Source organism: Anser brachyrhynchus (assembly GCF_964034855.1).
Source record: "Anser brachyrhynchus genome assembly, chromosome: 5".
NCBI lineage: Eukaryota > Metazoa > Chordata > Aves > Anseriformes > Anatidae > Anser > Anser brachyrhynchus.
The window spans coordinates 42,781,984-42,801,956 of record NC_137699.1 but is presented as its reverse complement, the minus strand read 5'-3'; the positions used below and the strand labels follow the sequence as shown (position 1 = coordinate 42,801,956).

General features: G+C 47.0%; 2 protein-coding genes across 24 annotated transcripts in view; one reads left to right on the top strand and one right to left on the bottom strand.

The window, feature by feature from the left end:
- Nucleotides 1-19,964, top strand: part of LOC308196527 (uncharacterized protein) — a 129,892-nt gene extending 109,928 nt beyond the window's left edge. For 7 of the 14 annotated variants that reach the window (XR_013952258.1, XR_013952259.1, XR_013952260.1 and 4 more), the window contains one exon: nt 3,792-3,879. Coding sequence is in view for 6 of the 14 variants with exons in the window: in XM_080595636.1 (XP_080451762.1) it covers nt 3,792-3,879; nt 4,008-4,086 (167 nt within the window). In the remaining 8 variants the exon portion in view is untranslated. Of the gene's footprint in view, nt 1-1,980; nt 2,053-3,791; nt 3,880-4,007; nt 4,147-17,310 lie in introns of those variants that run through there. The other 7 variants (XM_080595636.1, XM_080595637.1, XM_080595640.1 and 4 more) reach the window with 3 other exon arrangements.
- Nucleotides 3,162-19,973, bottom strand: part of ESRRB (estrogen related receptor beta) — a 157,042-nt gene continuing 140,230 nt past the window's right edge. For all 10 annotated transcript variants that reach the window (XM_080595632.1, XM_080595625.1, XM_080595630.1 and 7 more), the window contains 2 exons: nt 14,095-14,364; nt 3,162-7,701 (listed from right to left, as the gene is read on the bottom strand). In XM_080595632.1, the coding sequence (XP_080451758.1) occupies nt 7,457-7,701; nt 14,095-14,364 (515 nt within the window). In that variant the 3' untranslated portion in view covers nt 3,162-7,456. The remainder of the gene's footprint in view (nt 7,702-14,094; nt 14,365-19,973) is intronic.

The following is a 19,973-nucleotide window of genomic DNA, read 5'->3' as shown; positions in this document are numbered from 1 at the left end:
TCAAGGAATGCATTAAAGATCTTCGGCTTTTAAAACACATTTCTGCTATAACAAAAGGATTAGATCAGATAAAGGCCAAGGAGTCTGTTTAGTTCCCTTATATTCAGATGGAAAAAAATGGAGGAAAAAAACCTCTGTTGGGGAAAAGGCCTCACGCATCTAAAGGCAGAAGGATTCTGATCTGTTAATGTTATTATTGTTAGAAAAATATGGTTTAAATAGGTTAATTTTTTTAAAGCTATTTTGAAGGTAAGTGCGAACTTCAGTAGTGCTGTGAATGAAAGCATAACCAAGAGACACAGTGAGTGAATGTTTGCATGTAGACAGATACAGGAAGAGTGACCTGAACCTATCTGTGTGCCAGATAGGGACTAGGGTTTTGTCTTTAAAGCACCTAGCTCAAGTGGTGCAAGGCAGCCATTTACCTTTCTTACGATCACATTTTCCTAATTTAATTGGTGCAGTGTGTACCCAGTGAAGGGGGTAAGGATGGCAGCTGCACTTCATCTGTACAAAGAGAGGACTAAGGGTGAAATTGAGAGAGACGTAGAAGAGTGTGAACGGTAGGGAAAAGTGAGCACAGGACACTGTTCTTTGTGTCTTCTAATACAGGCTGTAACGGCATGAAATAAGACTAGCTGATGGCATGGTCAGAACAGGCAAGCAGCTACTTCTTTGAATAGTGAGCTAAGGAACTCATTGCTGCTGAGGAGGCTGAACACTTGTATTGGTTGAAAAAGTGACTGGACAAATTCATGTAAGAAAAATCATCAGGGGTTATTAAACGCAGAGACTTTAGCTCCAGAAGTCTTCGATCCTTAAATATCTGGGAGACTTGCTTTTATACCTCCTTGCCCTTTTTTTTAACATTCTCTGGTCATCTGCTGCTGGCCACTTTTGGAGCGAGGGAACTGGCCTAAATGTGCCTGTGGTCTGAACCAGTACAGCTGTTTCTGCATGTGCTGCCCAGAGATGGTTGCACAACACTTTCAGCAACGTTAGCATGTGACTGGTTAGATTTAAGAAGGGCTCAGCGAAGCACTGAAGTCTGTAGCAGTCTGGGATGAGTCAGTGGTAGCTGTTGTCTTTCTCAGTTTTTCCTACTAATGATGCTTTGAGCCTTTGGCCAGTTCTGGTCTTCCCTGTGACTTCACTCCTGCTTATCATTATTTGGATGCTGCTATTCCCAGGGATGATGACTTTTCTAGCCTTACCCAAGCCCCAAGGAAGGAAGCACACGAACACCATAACCATGCTGGTCCTCTCAAAGCTGATTAGCACTTACGGAAAGAGACTTTCCGGCTGCAGTTCTTTTGGATTGGGGCTGTTGTTTTTGGCTGGCTGGCAGCAGTGTTAGAGTCAGGACTGCTGTGTTTTGCTGAACCATCCTTGGACTTTCTAAACCCCATGCTCATTAGTCACTTCTCATCCTCTGTCTTTTCCAGCCACCCCTAGCACACTGCTAGGTTAGTCCTCCTGTTCTCCAGGCACAGGTGCTCAGGTTTTTCCACGGTGTCATTTCAAATAGGTTGCAGTGGGAGAGACTGACGTTGTAAAGAAATGGGCACAAAGCACAAACTCTCCAGCTTTCTGTTACTGGAAAGTTGAATGCTGAAATTTTCTGTACATTATCTGATGTTTGCTTTCATTCTGCGTGTAATAGCTTAGCCTGAAAAATGTTGTTGGTTTTCCTTTTATTTTGGGTGCAGGTAGTCACAAGCAACTACCTCAATCATGTTTTAACATTTGGAGCTAAAGAACATATTTCAACAGTTAAACGTGCCTCTAACTTGATTTGAGTTTAGAGAACTCAGTGTAAAGAAACCTCCTCCCCAGCTACTCACAAAACAAACAAAAACCAACACCCTACTATTTCCTATGAAGCTCTTCTGTACGATGAAATTTCAGGTTGTCCAGACTGTCCTCCGCTTTTCTCCCACTCCCAAAGTACTATAAGCTTTTTATTTTTTTTATTTCCAGAGTGACTGAATAATAGTAAGGAAAGCCCAGAAGAACCTGATTGTTGCCAAAGCAGAACGGTGCCCAGGAAATGTAAGGAAGGCAGTTGCTACTTTAGAAGTATGGGAATGAGCAAAGTTTAGATCCCTCAGAGTGTTTGAAGTGGGACGCTGATCTCTGTAGTCCTGTTTCGTGTTTGTTCAGACTGAACCCATCACAGTTAGAGCACTATGACTGGGAGGCTGGAGGCCTCTCTTTTAAGTGCAGAAAAATCTTGTCATTCTTCACCTCCCTCCCCAGCTCTGTGCTCATCTTTTTTTTTCAATTGTGCCCATTTCTATCCCATGGCCTTTCCTACCAGCCACTGCTTCTTCAGCCACCTCCTCCTCTTCCTCCTCCTGAGGGCAGGCTAAATGGCTTCTTGGTTGCCTGTTTTAGAGGAATCATCCCCGTGAGTACCACTGCCTGTTTAAACTGTTTCAAAAAGGGCTTTGGCAGCATTGACTGAGGTGTATGTAGATGGCAGTGCTTACACAGGGTGTGGTGCTGTCTGTGCTATAGACTCAGATGTAGAATAAAAACCTGGGGGCCTTATTTCTCACGTCTCTGCCCCAGTCGCCACAGCACGTGTCCTTCTGCTTTCTCAAGCAGACATGAGCTTGCCCTCCTGTAGCACCTCACCACAAGATCAATGCAAATGCCATGACTTCAGCACTTGTACCCACTTTATAAGCACTGGACAGCTGCTGCAGTGCTTGCAACACTCTTGATGTCACCGTTGGGCTTAAGCCAATGGTCTATTTTATGATTAGAGATTTTGTTTTTCACTGGAACAACTTCAAGGCTTTTTCATCACTAGCTCATGTTTATTCCTTGCACCAGTGAAGTGCAGAAGGTGGGGAAAAATGGGTGAGTGGAAGAGACAGAGCGGTTCGTGCCAGGTCCTGACGGCAGCGCCTGTCAAACCAGCCCTCAGCAACACTAATCTTACAAAAACTCAGAAGCTTGCTGAGAATTTTTTTTCTGGATATGGGAAAACACCAAAATGAGGGCTTCTAAGTGAGAGGCTTGGACTTGTCTTCCCTTCCACAGCACGCATTGATCAGGCCTTCCCCCACCCTGGCCCCTTCAGAGGGCCTACGTGCATCCCGAGGGGCAAAACGGAGCGTATCCTAAACACAATAAACATTACTCTGTCTGGGTTAGTTTTTACATTTCTGTGTTTTATTTCTTGTTTTGTTTGAAATGACCTGTACCACAAGAATACAATTTATTTCACAGGTTTTTCTTTTTTTTTTTCTTTTTTTTTTTTTTTAGGAGCAGATAATAGTTAAGTAGATACTGTTTATTTCACTGACTGTCTATAACTCCCTGCATCATTCTCACAGCCTCTGTCTCCCCAGCTTCCCCATATAAGCCAGCCACAAGAACAAGAGTGGCCTTTGGCCATATGATTGATTATAGCTTGTGGATACAAAGTGGAAGCACTTTTTCTCAGCTCCAGTCGGTAATAAAAGCTCAACAAGTTACATTTTAGGGTCTTTCTCAGTGATTTTCCCCCCTAAGGGCTGCTTACATGTTTCTGGTGCAGCAGGTTTTATTTTATACATTTGTTAATTGTTTTAAAAAAAAGATGACAGCTTACAAAGAGAAAAATAATGCCCCCTTAGCGTGAACAATACTGCAAGGTTCTGATTGTTGCAGGGGAGTTTCTTGTAGCTTCACAGTTTTGCTGCGAGGTGTAATGCCCAAGTTTCCCCAGAAACCTCATTCTGTGTGGTATTTTACCCTTTCTTTTAATTGATCCCTGTGAGATTCATTTTGCATTACAGGCCAGAGACCCCTGTTCCCAGAGAAGAATGTGCCCAAAAGAGAAGAGCTGGTCACTTGGGAAGAACTGCCTTTTGCAGTGGCTGACAGGTAGGTGGTTTCTGTTATCCGCGCATGCAAATCAGGGGCTCGAGCTGTTTTTACCATCATAGTAGCTGTATGTTGGCTTCATGCTTATTCACCGTCACTGATACACTTACCTCTTTCTTTTCTTTAAGTCACAGAGACCATTTGTGTCCCAAGGCCCGAACTCTGTCATCTTTTGCCCCATGTAGAAGGACAGCGGTATGGAGCTGACTGTGACTCCCATATTACAAATGAATGGTATAAAAAGCACTGACCAGAGCCCATTTCCTGGTTCACGGCTCAAGTTCCACATCTCCAGACCTTTTTGTAAGAGGCTATGAGCATTCAAAGAACTAAGCAGTTGCTGAAGCCTCATTTCCTATTTCAAACTGCACTGAGAGAACTACACTAAGATGTCACCCCCCTCTGCAGGCCCAGCTCACTGTGTAGCTGGACATGCCCCTCAGTTGTGGCAGCGTGCTAGTACTAATGATGCGCAGACCAGAATACCTGGGAAGGGAAGAGGCGCATGGGATTCCTGCACTTGTCTGAAGGGTCCAAGAGACCTGACCTGCTTCCCAATTAAAGATGGTAGAAGACTTTTAAGGGTTAAATTTAGACACGTGTTTCTATCCTGGTTCCTGGGGAAGAGTTTACATTCCTGGTGTAAAGAGATTAATAAATGTTAATTACTGCCTGGTTCAGGTCCCATCCTATTTCAGAAGCAAACATTTCCGAGCCTATTACCTTCAAGCAATGGGAGATAACCAGATGGGCTCCAAGGTTATGCAGCTGCAATGGAGAAAGAAGGTCCTGGAAAAAAAATGCATTTGGTATCTTTGTATTGTTCTGCCAACACAGGAGCTGCCTCCATACCATAGCTCCACTCTAAATAGCCAGCAGTCACTGTGGGCTAGAAGCTGACTCAACAGCTCTCCTTCATAGTCTTGTTTTGTAGGTTGTTCTCCCTTCTGTTCTGGAAAGCAGGCCCAAGTCCAAATTCAATAAAGCTGGAAGAGCCTTTCACAGCATCACAGAATGCTTGAGGTCATCTGTTCCAAGCCCCCACTCGAGCAGGGTGACTTAGAGCAGATTGCTCAAGACCATTTATTAAATGACCTTTCCAGCCAGGATCCCACAGAACAGGACTTGATTCTTAAGATCTTTTCAGCCCACTTTGGGACAGCTACTTTTGCACAGTTGTGAAGCAAGTTCAAACACAATGTGCTGTGGCTGGCCTGAGTGGGACTCAGCAAGGAAGCAACAGTGGTCAAGTGAGTCCAACTTAGAGGCAATCATGCAGCCCAGCAAATTTGTGAGTGTTCGTGCCACAGCCAGAAAGAGTTGCCAGGTTGCAACACATGGCAAGCTGGCTCTAGTGATGGCTTGCATTTCAGTTTGGTCCCTCTCAGTCACAGATGGGTACAGGGATCATCAGCGCAACCAGAAGCTATAATTTTCTCCCCATCTGCCTCTGGGAGGGAGATGAGGAAGGGAAGCACGAGTATCTGTTCAAAGCACAAGGCCACTGTGTAGTTGCTGCTGCTGTGAGTATGGGAACAGTCCCAACTCCTATGTGCTTTCTGCCCCTTAGGTCTCTGTTGGTTTACTAATGTGCCTGAAGCAAGACTGAATTCCTTTACTGAGTACAAAATGGGTGAAAACAGCTATGACTGTACAGTGTATGGAGAGCTCAGAGGAGATGGAACTGAACTAACTCACGTACCAGGAGTGGGCTGGCTACACGAGCTGAGAGCTCAGTATCAGCTTCTTCAGTCTCTGAGCTAGCCTGACCTTCACACTGCAGCACCGAGAGCCTGCACAGTGACATGTTCTGCTCCAGCAGAAAACAAGCACCCACTGTCTCCCTGATCACACGCCTTGACCATCTGGAAGGGTTCCTGCTGGGGGCCACACCACCTGGGCTATCCAGGAAGGGACAGAAGCTTGAGGGGAACAGAGGCAGTAGAGGTCGTAGTGTCTCAAATGCAGATCAGAGGCTCTTGCTCTCCTCTACTGCTATGCCACTGACCACAAAACAGACAATACATTCAGGTTTCATCAGCACAGGCTGGCTCAGATCTAAGTGACCAAGAAAATAACATCTCAGAGAATGCAAACAAGCTGCTTTTGTCAGTGACCCAAATGCCCCTCTGGCTACTGGGAATGCAGCAGTTGTGGCTTAGACAGCAGATCCAAAACAAGGCTTGGATGCAGCAGGAACCTTGTTACATGAGAGGAGTAAATCAACATTCCCCCACTTCTTCTCCCACCATCTCGAGGTCAGGTATACAGCTTTTTCCATCAGCAAGAGAACCTCTTAACAAGTCCAGGGACAATCTATGCTAGCTAGCTCTTCTGTTGCTGTTGAGGATAATGGGATGAGGCAGGGGAAGACAGTAGTTGGGATATTGGATTTGGGGGTTCCACGCCACCCTCTAAGTTTACTTCCCTAGGCTGCCACAAAAAAAAAGGAAAAAAAAAAAGCAATCTCTTGGGCTCAGGAGCTGCCTCCATGAAAAAGCGATTCCTTTGATTCCTAACTAGCATTTGGCAATAAGCCTTAGTCTCTGTGGAGGCAAAGATCTATCACTTTAATGAAGTCTAGGAAAGCCCTGGTTTGGGGTGTATTTATACTTGGGCGCTAACCATGCAGACAAAGCCTTGTGTTCTGTGCCACAAGGAACGAGTGGGGAATGGCACTCAGCTGAGCTGAAGAGGCAGGTTTGATACACTACAGGGTGAAAAGTGTGGAAGACTTGTAGTTAGCACCACATAGGAGAGGATGCAGAGATTATCAAGTCAACCCAGCACAAAAGCTTACATCAGGCTCTTTTTTTTCTTGCCATCTGGGAATGGAGACTTGCATTCTCTCAGGGACGTATATCCTGCCTCTTCAGGGTCCTGTGGGGATTGTGCATGGGAGGGACTAGCCAGGCGTAATGACACACTGTACAAGGTCGCAGAATATCTTACACAGTTAGGAGCATCTTTCCCGGTAAGAAGTGGGGCCTGTATGTACAAGTGTTAGCTGTCGCTAGAGGAGCCCGGGAGGCAGCCATTGCGATCAGGAGAGGTCCAATAGCGCTCCTCTCCAAAGGAGCACCTGCCCTATGGTTAGAACCAGAGAGGTGGCAAAATGAAGGACCCTGGCTGCTTCCCCTTCTATCTGACCCCTCGCAACACCAGCAGATAAAGTTTATATCGACTCTATTCTTCCTCTCTTCCTGCTTTAGTCCCCAGTCCCCCTCCAGCACTGGCGGAGGGAGCTGGGGAGCAGGCGGCCTGGACAGTGCTAAGAGCATCACCGCTCAGAGGGGCTGAGCCCCAACGACCGCCTCAACAAGTGCAAGAGCATATTCTGGTATTTCCCACAGAGAAAACAAATGAAAAAAAGAGAAACAGGTGACTGATTAAAAGAGTTTCCCCCTCCTGTACACGAGATTCTGCAGTCACGCCGACAGACATTAAATAATTCTTCCATAATAAATGATTGGAGATAAAAGCCGGCGGTGGCTGCTGCTGCTGTTTGGATTGCTCCATTGTCTGCATCTTTGTTTCTAGTTTGTTCCCCGGCCACTGTCGGCTGGCGCTGGGGCTGTCAGACCTTTGCCTCTAGCATTTCTAGGAAGAGTTTATGCATGGGAACCTTGCCCTGCAGTTTGATGCTGTAGAAGTGCTGCACAGCTTTGGCGGCCGTCTGCCGCAGGAGGGGCAAGGTCAGGAGCAGCTTGCCTGCTCGCCGGGGCTCCTCATTGCGCTGACTCAGCTCGTAGTCCTGCAGGGCTTCGTGGAGAAGGTCCTGGAGTTTCTGCACTGCATCCATGTCCTCTATGTGCATGGAGTCTGGGGGGAGGGAGAAGAGAAAGCAAACAGCAAAATCAGACACGAGGAGGGAAATGCTTTACAGTCCTTAAGCTAAAGATGCTTCCTTTATTTTATTGCTTTTCTGGTTTTGTTTCGTTTTGTAAATGAAAAATAAAACATCTTACTGGGGAAAAAATACCTTGCTGGCAGGTGCTGCTGCTCCGAAATTTGGCATGAGCCCCAAGAGCTGGCCCTAGCAGTGCAGGAACAGTGAGGTTGTTGCTGGGGTTGGTGACACGTTGTGCCCTGTGTGCCCGCCTCGCTGGTACCCCAAGTCTGTGTGGGGGTCAGCCTGGGGCCTTTGCGACTCGCACTTTCACTTGCCCTCCATGCTCCTGCCGGGGAGAGTCACCCTGCAAGGGGCAGCATCTGCTGTGCTGCCACTTGGGAGCAATCTCATTAAGAATAATTAACACTGCTATAGTGCTTCATCTGTCTAAACTGCCTAATTGCCGTGCAGCTGCTCAGGGTGTCAGCAAGACGGAAAAGCCCCAGTAGGTCACAGCCGGTGTGCACAGGGGTGTTGCTGGCCCCACCTTTGTGCATATGCCCCTGTTTTCAGAGACTGCCAGCAGCTGCTCGGAGAGCTTCCTGTTTCAGTCCGTCACAGAAATCCGTGTGTCCTGCAAGGCCCCTTCCCTCAGGCTGCCAGTTAGGTTTCTACATGCCGCTGGAGGGGCTTGCAGAGCGTGCGAGGCTAGCACGGCTCCCTGGTGTCTCTGAGGCAAAGGTAGCTCGTAGTGACCCCGTCCCCGTCCAGGGTCAAGCTGAGGTATGTGAGGTGAACATGGGCAAACACAGGCTGCAAAACTCGTGTGTAAGTCCTGATGACAGAGGGCATCACCACCAAGCGGAGAGGTTATTCTGGAGAAGCTACCCAAGGGCAGCATCGCTGAAGGCTTTTCTCCCTTTCATCTCGCTGATACTTGCTTCTTCCTTACAACTCCAACAAGAGCTGGAGACACCGTTGCCTTGTCTTCATTGTTCAGAGACTTTTAATCAATATTGAAGCTATTGATAAAGATTGCTGCCACAGGGCAACGAATCCAGGAGCAGCAGCAAAGGGATGCTAGAATAAGCACGTGTGCACACAGAACTGCAGCCGTCTGCCCCTCTAGCTGGGCTTTGCAGTGTAACAGAGGGCTGGCTCAGCCCACACGCATCCAACACAAACGTGAGGGCTTGGGTTCCTGAGTCTGACAGCAGTGAAGAGGAGGAAATTTGGATGAAATGCCCAAATCTCTCTAGAAATATGTGTCATCTCTGTGGAGAGCTCAACACAAATTAGAGACTGTGAACTTCATAAAATACATGTACAGTTATACTTATTTATGGTGCATGATTTATAAAGTATTGCAACAATTGAGAAAATATTCTGTCTAGCAAGAAAGCTGTTTAAGAAGCTGTTTAGAAGGACTGCACTAATTAGAGGGTATAAAGGGTTGTACTTCCAAGAAGCCTACTGAGGAAAAATCATTATTGCTACATTCGCTGTTTGTATCGAAGAGACCAGGCAACAAAGGCCAGAAAAGGGCTGGCAGGTCTTCACAGTGACCTGAGCTAGCCACAGAGGTTAATTTGGAGGAGTAGAGAGGGAGAAGCATGTTGCCAAATCAGTCTGTCAAATTCCCCCAGATAGGCAGCACCTCTGGAGAACTCCAATGCACAATCAGGGGAAGCAAGTGTGCTTCCTTCCAGATGGCAGAGGTGATTTTGGAGATAGAAGCATCAAGAGCTGGAATTTGGAGAGAAACATGCTCCAGCCTTCTTATTTAATGTTTTTCTGGCCAGGGGCACATGGGGGAGAAGTAATCATATCCCATCAGAGCTCACAGATCCCAGTGGGTGCTAGAGGTACCAAGCAGTAAGCCATGCTTCAGCTCAAGGTGGGTGCTCTGCTTTTGAGTACTGATGCTGCTGTGCATTAGACAATGCTTAAGTTGTGCTCTCATGCCACCTAACCTCTGTACAGTGAGACCTAAGAGCCCTAAAAAGCTAGGCATATCGATGGAGAGAAATTGGGGAAATAAAGATCACGGCCTGCCTTTCTTCTCTTTCCTGAAAGAAGCTCAAAATTGGCAGCTGACTACAAAAAACAAAATAACACTGCAGGATTAATTTCCTTGCAATCCATCAATGAGCTGGTGTCAATGGCATTGATAAACTGTTAATTACAAAATCAATAGCTATGAATTTTTACAGCTGCCAGAGCACTGAGGTGCTCTGGAGGCTGCCTGGCCATGTCCCTGAGGGTCAGCAGGCCTAGACATGAGGCTATATGGCAGGAGCCCTTCCCTCTAGCACTGCTGGCATATAGGGCAGGTGTGAGCCTGGACAAGGCCCACTGCCTCCTCACCTAACTCTTTTCTTGCAGCTTCTGGCAGGAGGAGCAAGAACCTAACAGGACCCATTAATGTAGAATTTGCTACACATCCCCTTGCTAGATCCATACCTTGTTCACTCCATCTCAGCATTAAATGTACTGGCGAATAAAAAAAAAAAAAAGAAAAAAAAAGAGGTAGGGGAGCCAGGGGATAACGTTTTTTCCCCCTGGCCATTCTAGGTTGTCCTTAACTGAACATGTACTGTATGCTAAACTGGAGGGCTCTTCGAGGTTGATCAATTTGTATTCTTGAGGCAAGAGGACCTAGAAATGCTTAAGATGAGGCTGCTGTCTCTGAAGGGTAACAGGGTAAGTCTATAGCACACTTACTGTGTCAAAAAATGGGTGATGATCACATTGTTGAAACTTGCTTGCTGCTCTGGGCATTAAGAATTCATTTCTCAGCTCTCTGAAATGCACTTAGTAAAGACAGACTTTGCTTGGATTCTCTCACCCACCAGGTGAGCCCTTGTGGCATTTCACTGAGGATTCAGAGATCAGCCACAGCTCTGGCAGGGCGGTTCCTTCAAAGCAAAGCCTGCCCTAATGTCAGTTTCTCCTCTAGCGAGGAGTGAGTGAGTTGCCCCTTCTGGTTCCATTTGCTTTAATTACTAGAAACAAAGGGTCAACATACACAGAGCTGCGTGGAAGAGAGGAAAGTCCCTAGAAGCTGGATTACATGAGCAATTACACCCAGCAGGGATAGGGGAAATTCAGGAATTTACCTATACGGAAGGCAAGCAGCAGAAGGCAGGTCTAGGCAGCACAAGTGCTAATCTAAGCATTCAGCTTTACACCCTGCCTCTGACCCAGGGGAGTTATGGACTAGCCCAGAGGTAGTCTGCATTGTTAATGGTTTAGGAGTCAGCTGTTTGCATGCAAGCACATACATGCAGGCTCTGCAAGTTTATTCCATGTCAAAAATATACTAGGAATAATAGCATATTAAAAGAATGCAAGGTTGAATGTGAAGGTGATATTATAAAAATACAGCTTGCGCTATCTAGCTTCCTTGTGTGTGTGCTGAAAGGCTCTAGCTGCATGAAAAACAAGATCTCATGTTTTACTTTCAGTAGCAATAACAAAGCAGGATTGTTGTGGCTTATGCTCCTACAGAACCGCACTTCCAGCTGCACTAGAACAAACCGGTGAAGTCAGAGTGGCTCTTCCATCCAGCTGAGGACATGCTGTGGCCTGTGCCTCCTGACCCTTACCTTGGTTTCTTTACTCCACGGAGCTGGAAGCAGAACCCAGAAGCAGCTGATAAGTGTTGTTTGTTTGCTCTGTCATTGCTCAGTGTTCCTCCACTCCTGATACAGACTGTCCCGTAAGTCTTACACACTGGGCTTAGTCCTGACAGCAAAGTGAGCAACACCAGCAGGGAGTGCTTCTGTTGCACTATGAAGAGCTTGATGGCATCAAAGCTGGGGTCCTACAACAGCTCTGCTCATAGCATGGTCCAGTAAGTGTCCCAGTATGGCTCTTCTGTCACCCTGTCACTGCACTGAGGAGCCCTTCTCCTTGTTCAATCCTGTGACCTTCCTGGTAGACAGGAGGCAGTTTTTTTTGACAAGAGTTGATTACATAGCCAAAAGCCACCGTCCCACAATCGAGAGAGACCAGCCTTGGCCATCTGCCCATCCTGGTTCAGTGGCAAAGTGAAGGCAGCAATTAGAGGTAAAAAAAAGCAGTATATGAGAAATTGAAAAAGGGAACTAGATAGCAATTTATATGAATCAGAAGTTATGAAGTGTAGAAAATCGATAAGGGAAGTGAAGGACATTGGAAGAAAATCCAGGGCTGAAAGGGCTAAGGACTCTTCGATAAAGAAGAGTTTTATAAATATTTAAGAAATAGAAGAAAAACATTCATTTGTAGGGGAGCTCTTTTCTGCTGGAGATGATTAAACTATTAACAGAATGAGGAGACAGAAGTCCTCAGTGAGTATTTCTGTCCTGCGTTTAGAAAAAATACCTTTTATGTACCTATCTTACATGAAGATCATGGAATCACAGAATAATGACAATGAAGACTCCTTAGTCTGTTGTTTATGCAAGAAGATATTAGACATCTGTTAGGTACAAACTTCACAGAGATCAGCAGACCTTTAAGAGTTCTAAAAGTGCTGGTGAAGGCTCATCTAGGGCAGATTATTGATTAACAAAGTCTTGGTATTTTTGAGAAATTCAAAATGGCTGGAGAAGTTCTAATGATGCATATACTTTCCTGGGTCCTGTTCGATAATTGCCGTGGTAGCCTGGTGTGAACCAGAGCAAAATAAAAGAAAAAGAAATGTGATGCTCAATTAAGACTTAAAAGATGGTATTACAACTACTGCCTGTCAACAGAATACTTTGGAATAAAGGTCTTGTCAAACAAACCTGATTTCATTCTCTGATGAGATTACAAGTTTGGTTGATAAAGTTAACTGCATAGATGTAATAGACTTAGGCTTTTATAAGGCACTTGGCTTAGCACCACAGGACATTCTCATTAAAAAATTAGCACTGTGCAATATCAATAAAGCACACTTTCAATTGATTAGTGAACTGGCTAGATGACAGATTTCAAAGTAGCTATCAGTGGTGAATCATCCCTGAAGGAGGAGTTTTCTAGTGGAAATCCACAGGGATCAGTAAAAAACAGATGCTACCCAACATTTTTATCAATGATCTGTAAGTGATTTCTTTCTTTCTTTTTTTTTTTTTTTCTTTCGAATTGCTGCTGCTAAGATGTGTGGAAGACAAGGAGGAACAGAAGGCTGTAAAATAGCCAGGATAGGGCAGCCTCACAGAGTGTTCCAGACCACTTCCTTACACTTGAAGTAACACATCTATAGGCAAGGAATGCAACTATGGGACAGGAACTGTATCACGTCAAGCTGTCAGGTCTAAAGGACCTGGGATCACAGGAGGCAGCTCAGAAAAGATGAGTCTCTGGAGTCTGAACTCAGGCAAAATCACATTAGGAATATGGTACCTTTTTATTTTTTTTTTTTTATTATTTTTTTTTGAAACGAGAGAACAATTTATTTCTAGAGTCAGCTATCATGAAAGATGTGCATTTCCCCACTTTATCTTTCTGGAAGATGGCTTTAGCTGAGTACAGATACTGGACTCAGTGCTGACCTGCAAGAGTGAATTCTGTTGCGAGTTCAGCAAGATGAGCTGTGAGACAGTGAGACTCCAGGGATGTAGAGGGAGCCCTCGTCACACGGTAGCTTCAGCCAGTTTCCCTTTGGAAGGGACTCCTGAGCAAGTATGTGTCTGGCTGTTGTGCAACAGCAGCACAGCACGCAGCACCTCTTGTGTCTCGCACAGGCACAGGCTTCCAGCCTGCTGGCCCGAGGGCTGCGACCTTCCCCACACTGACATGGAGGCACTAGGCTGAGGGCCCTGGCCTTTCTCATCCTTTTCCCAAGAAGAAACAGAACAGGCACAGCAGGCTTCTGCCAGCACATCTTATTCTCTGTCATCCAGATGGAAGGGACTGGGGGGGCGGGATTCAGTGTTTGTTGTCACTGAACATTTCCAGGACCAGACCAGGCAGTTCCCAACCCAACAGTTTTTTTTTGTTTGTTTTTGTGGGATTTAAAACTGGGACCAGGGTTTCCCTGTTTGTTGTAACTGACCAGCACTACTGAGCTGAATGCATGCTTGGCCCGAATCCCCTTATCTGAGCTCACGGCACACAGCCTTTCTTTTAGTGCCAGAAGCCAGCAGCCAGCCCAACCCCTGCTGGTCCCACTCCCTAATACAGGGCCAGATTGCAGCTGGGGCCGTAGCGGCAGCAAACCTTACTTTTCCCTCCTTTCCAGCTTGGAGCCTCCACCTCTCTCCTCTCTTGTCTGTGGACAGAGGAACTTTGGGGATGCTGTATGACATGGGCAGAGCATGGTCTCAGGCAGTGGGCCCTAGATTACTCCCAGGCCAGATAACAGCATGGGCTTTGACTCCCCAATCGTGAGGCTGCCTGGGCCAGGGCTGTACCTGAATTAGCGAGGGCCAGAGCTTTGAGCGTGACAAACTCCTCCTTTTCCACCTTGAGCTTCTTGTAGCGGCGCACCAGTTGTAGGATAGCCAGGTAGAGCTCCAGCAGCCCCGTCAGACGAGAGTGTTCTTCATCCATGATGTAGTCCTCAGCATAGACAAGCTTGTCCTCGTATGGCAGGGAGCGGTACACAATGCCCAGGATGAGGATTTCCATCCAGGCGCTCTGCAGGAGGCTCATCTGGTCCCCAAGGGAGAGATTGGAGAACCCTGATAGGGCAAAAGACAGCCAGGGTCAAAGGCATGTACAGCAAAGCCTCTAGGAGCCTGGGCTCCTTAATTTCCTTGGGATTCATCCCAAGCACTCTCCCCCACTGGCCTGCCACTTTCAAAAAAAAAAAAAAAAAAAGCTTACTGAAGCAACCTCTGTGTCTCTGGCAATCAGCACATGCAGAATATGGCAACCCAAGGCTAATGATAACCTCTTTTTAGTGATTTCTTCTTCTTCTATTACAGCAGCTGTTTTGTACCACATCTTCCTGCTCACTGTCCCTCTGTAGTTTTGTACTGCAGCCTATTTAGTCTCCCCAGCTGAACCAAAGAGCAGAGCAGAGCTCCAGAGAGCAGAAAAGCGGGCTTCTGATGGGATAGGAGGACATGACACAGGCCTGAATTTCAAGCATAGCATAATTTCATTTCAGCCAGCATGAGAAAAGGTCCCACCACAACAGAGCACTGAAGAGTCAAAAGGCCAATATATCTGTGAACAGAATCCTCTTCCACTTGTCACCACTTCCTGAGCTCCATCAACTTTCTGCCCCTCACAGCCAACAATCCTATGCAGTATAGAAAGACCTTTGTGATGCTATTCAAGTACCTAAAGCACTGCCAGAAACTGTAGCAACGGAACAAGCAGCCAGCAGTGAAGCAAGGCAACCTCCCCAGATACAGAAAGAGCAATCACAGTCTGGACATAGACAGTGACAGCCCCAGAGCCCTGTTGGCAGTGCTGAGAAAGAGGAGAAGCTGGAACAGAGAAGTCCTGTCTGTCCCAAGGGGAAAGGGATAACAAGAAAAGTGCACGTGAAGGAAAGCCATATCCGTTCTGTCCTCTGTACCAGGCATGTGGGAAGGCCAGATCACGAAAGATGCTAGGAGGCAGGCACTGTATGACAGCCATCACAAACAGAGATGCGCTGGTCCCCTCTAGGCAGCTCCTGTCCACCGCTGACAGGCAGGAGCTGTGCTTTTTGGCAGCTCCTTGTGTCTAAAGGTTCCCAGGGCTGTGGGAGAGTGGGACACCCCAGCTGGGAGGGCTGTGCTCCACTCGCCTCCCCCGCCAGCTTTAACCCCAATGCTTATTAAACCTCGGGGCTCACTCTCCTCGAGAGGCCTGGGAGCTCATTAGCTGCTGTCCCCAGGAGCCTCCCAGCCCCGCTCACTGTGTGCTAGGCCCAGCGGGACACGTCTGTCCCACAGCCCTCCCTGCTCACAGCCCTTGGCCCCATGTTGGGGCCTAGGTAGCCAGCCACCATGAAGATCATTTGATTTCTCTTGTTATCAAGTTGGCAATTAACAAAAGGGCTGATGATTGCTATATTGACTGACTGTGGGTTCTCTTTTTCTATCTGCACTATCTCAGCCAGGGAAGGGAAGGCAGAAGGGTGGGTTAGTGGTATTTATTTATCACTGCGCCATGTTTTGTGTTTGTGTTGCCAGGGGAAGCAAAGGGTGATAATGGCCTGGCAGCCCTTGGACATCCAATTTCCCTTATCAGGCCACTGAATAGAAAAGAGGCCCCAGGCCACATTAATTAACAGATACCAATCAGCTGTCACGTGTTGTGTGTGCAAGGTCTGAGGGGAGCAGTGGGTGGGAGGGAAGAATCAATAAACCACTGGGGAGGAGAGCCAGAGGGAACAGCTGAAGAGGAGTCCAGGCTACTGGGGAGAAGAGCTGCAAATCCAGCTCCATGGCTGTGAGACTGATCCCTGTGCAGCACAGCCCGTGCTCCATGTAGCCCTGCACCTGGTGAGGCTGTGAGTGCTGCAGCGGTGCCGACCTCCTCCCTCACCTCAGCCTTCTGCCCCTTGCCTCCTGCAGGCAGTGCTGTGGTTTTTTTTGCTGCTCCTGAACGCAGCCCTCCTGACCGAATCCAAGAGCAGGCTGACACAGCTCTCAGGCTTGGGATCCTGTATCCTCACGTCTCCTTGCTGCGCAGGGAGCTGATGGAATCGGCCCTGACACAGGGGAGGCTGTGCACGGGCACTGTCACAGTCTGGCACCTGGAATCTCTGCCCCGCAGCCAGCTGAAAGCAGTCCTTCGGGCACCTATCTCCTAGTGCTGACCACGGAGAACAGCCCAGCACTGAGGCTGCTGCCTTAAGTCCAGTTTCTGGGTCAGTCACATGGCCTTTCTGCACCGTCATTACCCATCTGGGTTACAAAGGGGGTTATGCCATCGCCTCAGTGCAGCCTGCCAAAAAAATTTGCAAAAGATTGAGAAACAGTGAGGTAGTGCAGGGAGAGGATCCAGGACAGACATGACTCACACATTTCTGCTAGAGAATAAAGTGGAAAAATTTTACTTAACCCAAGCAGCAGCCTGTACATCCAGCACCTCTGTGAATCATTCTTTCCCAGAGGTAGCTATGGCAGACAGGGAATTGCACAGCAGAGACCATGCTTTACCTGTGCCAAGGAGGAGAGAAGAGCCAGCTGCAATTGCCCTGCCCACCTAGCAAAGCCCCCTGCCAGAAGCACTCTCGGGTGGCCAGCAGCTCCAGCTTTGGCAGGTGGGTGCGGGGGAGCAAGTGCTGCAGTGACAGTCCTGCATTTGAAACGCGTGGCAGAATTGGGACCCTCTTCTTCCAATGTTTTCACAAGTAGAATGCAAGTGCTGGAGGACTGTGCTGTACCATACTGCACTCTGCACAGACAGGGGAAGATCAGATAGATAACGTGGGGTCTCCCAGAATATAAAACTTGGGATCTGGAATGATAAATGCTAATTTCACCTGGCCAAAATCACAGGCTTGCTATCATAGGTTTGTCACACTGGAGAACCTCCAGCTGTGAAATTCAAGTGCCTTACCATCTTGTAGCTCTCAGGAATTGCTAACAATCTAATTCTTTTTCATTCCTGAGCTGTTTGATGGCATAGCATCCAGAATTTGCCCTTAATAATCTGTTTCTTGCTTTTTATTCTTGCTGCAGGTCTTATCCTGAAAGGTGCTGAATACTCCACAGGCATCAGGAGGAGCCCAAGAAAGTATTTCAGGACCACATAGCCTCATTCATGCAGCTCTGTGCTGGAGACGGTTTCCCTCCTTCCCAGGTGCAGGTTGAGCAAAGCTGCTTTATTTGCAGCAGCTGATGTGACTTTTTTTTTTTTTTTTTGCATTTTTTTCAGTGGTTTGGCAATGGGAGCTCCCAGAATTAAAAAAAAAAAGAAGTCACATAATTTGTGGCAAGTGGAGTTCATAATCTGTTAATTTATTATCATTTCTGTCATCCTGGAGGGCCATTAGCAGAGGTAATAAAGGGAGATGTAATTATAGGATCTGAGGCCACTCCAGACACAGCTGCTGTCACTCCACTTGCCATATTTCATTCCGTGCTAGTACTACCATCTTCCTAGTGAGAACAGCACAACAGCTACCCTGGGAGAGCCTTCGTTGTCACCCCTCAAGAGGAGTCTTGTCTCCCTGCATCAAGGCATGCAGAGAAGGTAGATGCTGTTCAAAGACAATTAGCACAGGGAGAGGGGGAGTAGCGGGGAGGGAGCCTCCTGCAGAAGGGTACAACTCCGTACTGGCTAAGTGTGGCTTTTGAGCTAATAGCTAATAAGGCTATTGAGCTAACACCACTTGCTGAACACCATTAAATCATGCTTTCTTGTTATCATAGGAGAGTGATTTAAGCTTCACTGATTTTATTTGCAAACACTTGAGACAGAAGTTTGTGCCAACATCTTGGATCCTGAAGGGTTGGCATGACTTTAACATCACACAGTTCTTTCCTAATTCCAGTGTGAGCACAAGGCAGGGATATATGATTTTTGTTCCTTTCTCAATGCTCTCTGTGTCCAACACGCAGGAAGCAGTGTCTGTTTTTTCTCAAAATCTTTGAAAGGCAGAAATACAGGGCATGCATAATCTGGACACCTCGCAGCCTCCTGGCCCTGCCCTGCTCTGCCCCCTTGCTGCCTAACTCAGTAAATTTCATACTTGTTTCAGAACTACAGGGTACTTTGTTCCATTTTTATGAACTGTCTTTTGTTATGTTTGATTCTTGGTACTGCTCCCCTGTGTAACAGTCCCTGAGCTCTCTCCTGTATACACAGTTCTGTTATGATACTGCTGCTGGTCTGAGCTGTGCCAGGCTGATCGCTGTTATCGTGTTGGAGGGGCTTTGATAGGAAAGGAAAATACAGAGAGAAAACTGAGATGATGGCAGGTGTGTCCCGCCTTTCAGAAAGGAGAAGAGAAGTCCTTTTCAAAGTGCAGGAGTCCTCACTACTATACTCCTATTCTGGGATAATCATCGTGGCAAACTCCATAGGAGCTTGGAGCTGAACATCCCACACTTATCCCACAGCTACAAGCATGGGAGCTACAGCAAGACACCCTGTGCAAACAGAAATGGCCAAGGTTAGAGGAACAGACAGCAGCGCCTTACTGGATGGCCGTAGCGGATAACTGAACTGCATTAAAACCACTCCTGTTAACACCCCAAGTACTGGGTTAGTGGAGCAATCCGGGCTGAGTTCCCTAATCACCGCTGTAACCCCACTTATGATGACTCAGCCCCAGATGGATTCTAGCACTAGTGATGGGTGTAATCCCTGCAGATCTCATGTAACAAGGGCACCACTGATATTAACCTCTACTCAGAAACACTGTCTTCAGAAAGTTTCTTCAGACTTTATAGTCCTGCTATGGATTTATTCCATATAGCCCAGAATACCACTAACCTTTTAGTCACAGGAGAAACACTGAGAAAGAAGGAGCAGCCTTCGAAGAGAAAAAGAGGGGTGACAAAGAGAAGCAGAATACATAGGAGAACTGAACTGTCTGCTCACACATGCTAAGATGTCTCACCAACAAGAGCTTAAAGCCAAGAAGCAAAGTCTGAACCTATGTCCCCAGAACCTCCTTGAGGGTCATGTCTGCTCCTTGTGCCTGGGCCCAGCCTATCTGCAGGTGTGAGACGCTGGTGCTATGTCACTCAATTGCACAGGCACACTCAATTGGATACAGACAGTGAGCCTTCAGAGGCCAGTCACATTGCCAATAAGTTGTCCTCATTATTTTTCAGCACAGAAGCCTAGAGATTCATTGACAATAGTGAGTATGTTCTCCATCCCAATGGGACTTGTTCTGTGATGAATCCAGTCAGAAGAAAGCTTTCCTGAGTCTGGGGGCAAGAATGCCCACTACAGACAGGGTGGGTACCTGCCTTGTCATTAGCATTGAAGTCTGATCACTATTGTAACATTTATTCATCTATAGGCACAATGCACCTAGCCCATATTAACGCAGTTCAAAATCTCTACAGTCCACCATCCCAAGGGCTGTTCCCCGAGTGCTTTCTCTGTGCCACTCAATACCAGGTATCACCAAGAACTTTACTATAGCCTCTCAAAGCCTACTGCATAATCCCAGGGCACACACACACACAATCATCAGGTTATGCACCTGCACCAGGGGCTATATTGGAGTTTGTTTCCCATGAAAGCCCACCACAAGCAGTTTTCTGTGACAGTAATTTCCATCCATCACTGTATGTAAAAATCCTACTTGCAGACAAACTGATAAGCACAGTGATAAATAATAGCTCCCTTTGCTGTTCACGCTTAGGCCTTGTAATTTCCCCTG